General features: G+C 44.4%; 1 protein-coding gene across 2 annotated transcripts; it reads right to left on the bottom strand.

Annotated features, from left to right (window-relative positions):
• Nucleotides 1–3,109: 3,109 nt before the first annotated feature.
• Nucleotides 3,110–8,446, bottom strand: IFT22 (intraflagellar transport 22). Of its 2 annotated transcripts, XM_024571594.4 has the most exons (5): nucleotides 8,316–8,446; nucleotides 5,111–5,187; nucleotides 4,896–4,985; nucleotides 4,426–4,628; nucleotides 3,110–3,612 (listed from the first exon to the last, which is right to left on the bottom strand). In XM_024571594.4, exons 1-5 carry the CDS (start codon nucleotides 8,352–8,354, stop codon nucleotides 3,464–3,466), a joined length of 558 nt encoding a protein of 185 aa, XP_024427362.1. In that variant the 5' UTR covers nucleotides 8,355–8,446; the 3' UTR covers nucleotides 3,110–3,463. The 2 variants fall into 2 exon arrangements, with proteins under 2 accessions (XP_024427362.1, XP_024427363.1); XM_024571595.4 differs by lacking the exon at nucleotides 4,896–4,985.
• Nucleotides 8,447–8,897: the final 451 nt, after the last annotated feature.

The raw sequence follows: 8,897 nt of genomic DNA, 5'->3' as shown, positions 1-8,897 counted from the left end.
CCTTCACCATCTGACCCCTGTCTCCTGCTGCCACTCCCCTCCCCTGCACACTCACACCCACTCCCCTCCCCTGCACACTCACACCCACTCACCTCCACTCCCCTCACCCACACACTCACTCACTCATTGCTCCGCACATTCAATTCGAGTCATGCTGAACTACTGAATCTCCCATGACTAGGCTATTTTATGTATCTGTGGCTTTCAAGTGCACTGTCAGAACTATGATACAAAGAAACAAATCTAATTTCCACCACATGCTAACACATGCATGGCAAAAATCATTGTTCAGTTAGATGCCCTGGCTGGTGTCGCTCAGTGGATTGAGTGCCAGCCTGTGAACCAAAGGGTCGCCAGTTCAATTCCCAGTCTAGGGCTCATGCCTGGGTTGTGGGCCAGGTACCCAGTTGGGGGCACATGACAGGCAACCACACATTGATGTTTCTCTCCCTCTCTTTCTCCCTTCCTTCCCTTCTCTTTAAAAATAAATAAATAACATCTTTAAAAATATCATTGTTCAGTTAGAAAGTAGTTGTGAAATCATAAGTCAAAACTAGGATGCCAAGGCCAGCAATCTTATCCTTCCCTTGAAAGGACTGATGGTTGAAACCACCTCCCTAAAAGTCCAATTTAAACATATGTATATTCCAAATCATGTTTTTCAATACCATTAAAAATGTCCATCAGTAAGGGTATATTTCAACTAGCTATTTAAAATATCTAATATAAAATGCCAACATCAATGGCTATGTGAAATTTTATGTAGCTGTAAAAAAACAAGGCAGCTCTCTATGTATTTATACAAATCCCCAAGATACAAAAAAAATCGAAGTGTAGAGAAGTGTGGCTACTGTGCCGCTGTGTCCATTAATTAAACACAAGTGTAAATGCACAGACTGCCTCTAACAGAACATGGGGGGTAAGGGCGGGGGCTTCTGGGGAAGGGGAATGGAGCTGAGGGACAGGGAAGACAGGGAGACTTCTCACTGAATGTCCTCTTGTAACTTGTGTATGTGTGGCCTATTAAAATTGAAAACATTTTTCTCAGTTCAAAGACTTACAAAGTTATACTTTGGCCATTAACATCAATGAAAGCTGCTGGGTTCATTTTTCTATTGAGCTCTGAGATAATCATAAAAAAAAACATAAAAATAATTTATTTTTCTTTCTGAGACTGTATTCTACAAGATCAATTATTATTACTACGGCTATTATGTAAAGATGATTTGCCTCAGTTTGCATTAACATTATTTTGTGTTCTTTGCATGTGTCCCAACTGAGAGCTGGTGGGACAGCAGAAGGAAATTAACCTGTGCTTGAAATGTGCTCAAGGTAACCCAGGCAGTTCCCTAAGAGGTGACTGTAGTTCAGCCTGACTTTACCTGGGGGTTGTCATTATGTGCAAATGCCACAGAGCCACATTTCAGCCTTCCTCACTGCGAAAGTGAAATGCCCCCAACCATAGTCATTCATCTCAAGCACCTCTTCTTCTCTCTGACTCTCAGTTGAGAAGACCTACATCTAACTTTTAATCTATTTAATGTATTTTCAGGTTAGCTATGTTAAAAAATTACACATATAAACATTATGAATGAACAATAATTCCTAAGATTATTATTAGATAAACTTGCCTGTACAAAAGCTACAAACTCACATTTGGTTATTTTGAGCATTAAATCTTTTGAGCATTTCAAAAATTAGGTGTTATTACAACATTACATTGCTTTTATTTTATTTTTTAGAGAGAGGGGGAGGAAGGGAGAAAGAGGGAAAGAAAGATCGATGTGAGAGAGAAACATCGATCAGTTGCCTCTCATACACACCTCACCAGGGACCAAACTCACAACTTAGGCATGTGCCCTGACCAGGAATTCAACCGGCGACCCTTCACTTTGCAAAACTGAGCCACACTGGTCAGGGCTATGTTGCTTTTTAAATACTATATGAAATAATATTTAAGAACTGAATTCCCCTGAGGTCATAAATTACTTTTTAGAAGATATATATGTATTCTACTTTGTGTAGTATCCAGATATCAAGGATATCTAAATAACAGCGAAATATTAGAGACATTAAATGCTATTGTTCTTCAAAGACATCTTAGGTGACCTGTACACCAATGTTCCTAGCAAATTATAATGGCCAAAAGGTGGAAACACCCCAAATGTCCATCGACAGATGAAGAGATAAACAAAATGTGGTACATACACACAGGGGAGCAGGAGTCAGCCTTAAAAAGGGAGGAAATTCTGACCCTGCTACGACATGGATGAGCCTTGAGGACACTATGCTAAAGGAAGTGAGCCAGTCACCAAAGGACAGACACCATGTGCTCCCACCCCGATGAGCTACCTAGAGAGGTTGCGTTCACAGCGACAGAGAGTAGAGTGGTGGCTGCCAGGGGCGGGGGAGTGTGGACTGGAGAGTTAGAGGGGAGTTTCATCTGGGTCGATGAAAACTCCGTAGGGATGGGCGGTGGTGATGGCTGTGCAATAACAGTGTGAACGTGCTTAATGCCGCAGAATGTACACTTAAAAATGGCTAAAATGGTAAATTTTATGCTATGTATATTTTACAGTTAAAAAGGATAATGGTATTAGGAAACTTTTGTGAATATCCTGAGCGATTAGGTAACCCTTCCTGTAGGTTTATAATGGAAGTATCATCGCGTTTCTTACTATTGTCATGGGGGTGATATTTTGAAATATTCACCTGCCATATTCTCAATACCCCCCCGAATCATGTTTTTCTCCCAAGAAGGCCGAGCATGGAGAAATGATTGGACGGGTCAGCTATGGCCCAGGGCAAAGTGACCCTACCATACAGGTACAGAGACCAGGATGTGTGGGGCACACAGACGGCTCCAGCCAGGACGAGGCCGACTCAGCCTGGCACTGCTGCTCCCTCGGGGAGAGCCCACGCTGCCGGCCTCGCCAGTCTTGCACCTGGCAGAAGATGCCGGTAGGGTGGCCACTGCCACCCTGACAGAGGCCAGGGCGGGAACCAGAGGACCTGCCCTCGGAACAGCTGCCCCACCCAACGAGGGCACAGACACTGTCCAGACTCTGGTACCGTGTTAGGGAGAATGTAGAGGAAGTGGAGTATAATCTTGAATTAATTAAATGTTTATTAGAGACTGAACTAACCCGAAAACATTTAAATTGCTGGAGATGGAGCTACAGTGGATTCCCATGGTTCACAGTCATCACGGTCTATAACGCCACCACAAAAACTGGACTAGTAAACCCCAAGCACTGCTCCTGGGGAAACACAGGGCTGGGTTCAGACAGAGAAGAGATGGAATGACTCAACTCCTTCGGTGACTGGCACCTTCGAGCAGGCGAGGAAAATTTCTTCTAGAGCCACGGGAGAAGAAAATATCAGTACCCGGTAAGATTTCAGACCTGCACTGGGGAAGAAGTTGACCTCACTTGGGATGTGGGAGACTCCAAATGAAGGCTAGTTAGGTAATAATTGACATCTCCTCCCGGTCTCTGCTCTCAGACACTGAGTTGATTACACTTTTTAAATACTTCATGAATTCCATCCGAATCTCTTCAGGGTCGTCCTCAAGATTCGAGTGCACCAGCTTCAGCTTGTTCAAGGGTGGTGCTTAGAAAGGAAAATAAGGCAATTAGGCATGAACTTTTACTGAAGGCCATTTCTAGTTCCAAATGGCTGGAACCTTAGAGAAGCCCATTCGCTCAACTTTCTAAAGTCCAAAAATAAGTTGTGTCTTGCCTGACATGATTTAACACAGGAAGGTTTCACCACACTGCCACCTGACAATAGGATGACAATTCTATAAGCCACTGCCAGGTCCTCTTCGTTCTTATACCAGAAAGGAAGAGATTGCCGACCATTGTGAGTTATTTTCTATGATCACATTGTCACATCTGTAACGGTGTGGGTCACATGCAGATTCAAGTTTTTCTTGAGAAAAGGCCAGTTACGAAAGAGTGACCCTAATAATGCTGATGAGCGGCTAAAACCAGGTGTGTCCCCTCTTGGTATCTACCTGCTTTTAAAGTGTCTATATCCTGGCCTGGATGGGATGACAGATCTTCCAATCTGGCAATTCTGATTTACATGGTGAGAAAAACAAATGCCTAGGGCAGGCCAGGTGCTCACTGACTGCACACGGATACTGCTTTCAAGGACAAAGCCATGGCCGGGCAGCTTAGCTGGTTAGAGCATCATCCTGATACACCAAGGTTGAGGGTTTGATCTCCAGTCAGGGCACATATTACAATCAACCAATGACTGCATAAGTAAGTGGAACAACAAATCGATGTTTCTCTCTCTTTCTCTCCCCCTTCCTTTCTCTCTCTACAATGAATTTAAAAAAAACAAAGACACAGAGCAATAGACAAATGCCCAGAACACTGAAGAGGAAAGCGGAAAGGAGAATTGCAGTCTCCTTACACAAAGACAGGTTTCCTTTCTCACTTCCAGAGCCTGGTTTGTGGTGTGCAATTAACAGACACTGAGTGTCCTGCAGGAACTGCTGTTGAACGAAGCAGGAATACCACATCTCAATTTCCTTCAGGTGGCTTGGGATGTCGGCGTTGAAGACGATCACCACCCCGTGAGAGTCCTTCATCAGGGCTGGCCAGCAAGATTCGAACCTGCAAGGCAGCAAAGAATTCACAGTGAATGTCAGGTGGTTCCGGTCTCTAATGGTGAACTTTAAAAATAGGATCTTACTATTGCTAATTGATGGATGACTTCTCATTGTATTGAAACCCAATCCCTAAAGTTTCAAGAGCAACGCAGGTTCCAACCAATTGACTAAGCCCCTAATACATGCTAGGAAGTGTGCTAGGCCAAGGTGCCTGGCGGGAAGCTGATTTTTTAATCATTTGATGAAGAAAACCCTCTTAAAGGAAACGTACTTTGGATCGCCGCCACAATCCCACAGCTCAAATTCGCACCCTGTGCCTTTGTTGTTGCTGGCAATGTGTGGGTTCTCAAATTCCAGGATCCTATGAACAGAAACAGCAGCAACATCTCTCCTTTGGAAATACGCTTGTGGAGTGCCATCAGTACCCAAAGCAGAGGGCAGGTGATGGATGGGGACTCTCTGGGACACAGATTCGTCAGGGCTCACCTCACTCCTTGGGTTGGGTTGTATTCAGTGATGTCAGAAGATTCTGTCAGGAAGTTGGCCAAAACGGTTTTTCCACTCTGTGAAAATGAAGATAACAAAAAATCTTTTCTGAAGAGCAGGGAAGTAAACCATAAATGAGCCTTCCAGTAGCTGGTTTGGAACCAAATGTGATGGAGTGCAGGCCGCAGCCACTGGGGATCACCAGAGCAGAGGGCCCCTCTGGCGGGGTGGACCTTGCTGACCTGGGCTGCGTGGTCTGCACAGTCTGCTCCAGGGCCCAGGGAGCAGGGAGCCCAGCACTGGCTCTGCCACGGGGTGACTCTACCTACGTGGAATTCCCTGGCTACCTCTCCGTTAACTCATCTAAGAACAGAAGAAAAATTCATGTGAGCTTTTCCTCTCTTGCTCCTCTCCACATGTTCAAGAAAAACCACAGTCTGTCACAGCTCATTATGAAGCCACTGTGGCCGAGAAAGGCGAAGGGAGTTCCTCTAGGACAAAGAGAAGTTCAAAGTCGGAGCTGGGTTCCAGGTGTGAGGACTCCTGGCTGGCTATGCCACACTCCCACGTAGAGCTGTTTCTCCCTCTACATAACACGCACTCTTATTTTTAAAGAATGAACAAACAGCCCTTCTGGCCCCTCCACCCAAAGCATCCATCTGTCTATCCATCCCATACTCTCTCCAAAGGTAACAACAATGATGTTTTTCAGATTTTTTTCCTATACATTTACATCATTCATTTAATAAACATCATATATGCCCAAATGTAAAAAATTTTTTTCTCCACCTAAATTATTCCTCAGAAGGGGAATCTCTTATACTTGAATCCTTATTGAAAAACATCTCAAATTATGCTCTGCAATTCGGTAACTTCATTTTGAACGACTGTTTGACTACAATGACCTCAATCAATGCCAGTTTGGGAGGCTTGTGCAGGCCACTGGCTGGAATCAGAACATACATAAATAAATAAATAAATAAAAGGGAGGGGAGGGACTTAACATTGTTTTAATAATTTTCTCTGAGGATTCGGCCTCACAAATTATCACTTAACAGTAACACAGTAAGTGGTCATGTTAGAAGTCATGAATATTTATCTACAGGGTGAGTGAATAAAGCGAATGGCCTGATGTTATAGGAACAGTCCCTGGAGCTGGAACACATTTCCAGGAAGAGGTTCACGCGCAGACTGAAAAAGTGCTGTACCCTAAACTACTGAGGCGGCGTGCTTTGTTAGGTGACTCAAAAAGTGGCTCCAGTCATAAAGACGACTTTGGTGTCAAAGGTGCAGGTGAGGGGCTTGACAAAACTGTCATGAAATGCAAGAATGGAATAAAACAGCCTTTCTAAGTTAACATAACCTTAATGTACCTTTAAATGTGTATATAGCTACACTGATACATAAAACATTATAGAAGCATATTTGTATATTTCATTTATGCCCTTAAAGTTTATATATACTAGTTGGCTAAAACCGATTTTGTAAGGGGGTAGGTTCTTATGGGAAAATGAAAAAACTGCCTGTTAGGCCCATAAGACACTTATTTTTAAGTGTCTACCTTGTGCCAGGTGCTGTTGAATAAATTAGAAAGAGATGAAGTACTGATGAGTACCAGGATAAAAATAAAGCAGGGTGATGTGATAGTCTTTGAATTGGGTGGTCAAAGAAAGCCCAGATGAAGTTTAAATTGCCGTTTGAATGAGTCAACTGAGGCTTCCAAGCAGAGGGAATAGCTGTTTCAAAGGCCCCAGGGCAGGAATGGACACAGCATGTTGAAGGAATAGAAAGTCAGTCCAGTTTGAAGAGTATGAGGGAGAGAGAAATGTATATGCAGAAATATATTTTGTACATTTTGTTGTTGAAGCTGGGTGATAGGTTCTAGTTCATATTTCTTTCTCCCTTGTATATGTTTAAGAATTTCCATTAAAATGATATCTATGCTTGTTTTGCTTTTCCTTACTCTCTGCATAATTGTTACTGTCTACTTCACTTAATAACTTGTGTCTTGGGGAGTTCTCCATGTCAATACACACAGACTTGCCATGTTTTGTTTAACGGCTACACAGTCCTCCGGATAAGAGGGACCTTAGTTTATGTAGGCATTCTCTTACTGATGGTGTCTAGGATGCTCCCAACTGTTCACTACTGTACATGACTCATGGGCAACATCCGCAAGCACTCAGCTACTGTAGATTCTGAGAAATGTAAGTGCAGCACTAAATGCTAAGCACACTTTAAGTTTTAATGATTCAATCACCAAAAAAAGCCGTTATCATTTCACAGCCCCCCAGTAGAATCCTAGAGTACCCATTTCCCTGTAAGCATTCGAACGCTCGGTGTTATCAATCTTCTAAACTTTTCTCATCCAATCTGATGGGTAAACAAATGTCAACTTTTTGTTTTAAGTTGCGTTCCTGCGACTGTGAAGCTGGGCATCTTTCTCACACTGATTGATCAGTTGTATTTCTTTGGTGCAGAGCCTTAGCTCAATTTTCTATTGAGTTCTCTTTTCTTTCCCAATTTTTAAACTTGTGATCTAGCTATTAAGCCTTTATTTGTAATGTATTTTGCAAATACTTTTCCCAGGCTTTAACTTCGCTGTAACTTCTTTTAAGCCTTCTTCGTTTTTGTGTTGTGCTTAAGAAGAACTTCCCTATTTTAAGATTAAAAACGTATCTTTCCATATATTCATCTACTACCGCGGTTCTTAAAGTGTGGTCTCTGGGAGAACAGCACCAGCAAAATGCAAATTCTCATTCTTTTACTACTTCCAAGTTTGTTTGTTTTTTTACACGTTTAGTTTTAGTCCATCTGAATTTTATTTTTGTGCATGGTGTTAAATACACATGAAGACTTAATCCCCACCGCCACCATCACACATACATTAATTGCTAATTGTTCCAAAACCAGGTTATAGTCCAGTCTTTCCTCCTTCTGGTTGTCTCGTACCACAGACATAGTCATTAGGGACAACCTCGAATGCAAAGTGAGATCTAGGTTCTGGCTCCAAAGCGCCACTCACTGTATCTTGGGCCTTGGGCCTCAATGAAACAGGGTCAAGGTCTGGGGCTCAGCGTTCCCGGTGAAGCAGGCGGCGCACACCGGCTGGGCAGTGGGACTCGGTTCTCATTTCCTGGGGGGCACCGGGAGCACCCCCGCCACCGCTCGCTGCGCCCGAAGCCACACCCGGCCCCGGCCTCACCTCGCAGGGACCCACGAAGAGAATCTTGGCCTTCAGCATCGCGGTCCGCCTACTGCAGGCCCACCGGAGCCCACTCCAGCGTTGTCTGAGACCGCACTGTTGTCGGGGAGGAGCAGCGGAAATCGCCGCGTGGATTGGCTGCCTTTGTTTCCATGGAGACGGGGAGGGGCCCGCGGGGGCCGACGGGAGTGAGCGGGCTCCGGCGCAGGCTCTTGGTGCCTACCGGTGCTGGGGTGGGCGCGGCGACACCGGCAGGGCTGCAAGAGCTTAAGGCTGAAAGTCGGCGTGCGAGGCCGGGGACAGCGTAGGAGGGAAACAAAAACCTGACCTGGATTCAGACTCTTCGTCGAAAGGGTGGATTGCTGGTCCTTTTTGATTTTCACTTTTTAAGATTATTATTTACTTACTTACTTAGTTTCTTCCTCCCTCCTCCGTTCTCCCTCCCTCCCTCCCTTCCTTCCTCCATCTGCTTATTTTTTTAGAGAGAGGAGAAGGGAGGGAGAAAGAAAGGGAGAGATGAGGACCTGGCCCGCAACCCAGGCAGGTGCCGGGACCGGAATCTAACCCGGCGGAATCCAACTG

Source organism: Desmodus rotundus, chromosome 1 (assembly GCF_022682495.2).
Source record: "Desmodus rotundus isolate HL8 chromosome 1, HLdesRot8A.1, whole genome shotgun sequence".
NCBI classification, from domain to species: Eukaryota; Metazoa; Chordata; class Mammalia; order Chiroptera; family Phyllostomidae; genus Desmodus; species Desmodus rotundus.
Note: the sequence above shows the minus strand (reverse complement) of the source record. Positions and strands in the feature narration are given on the sequence as shown.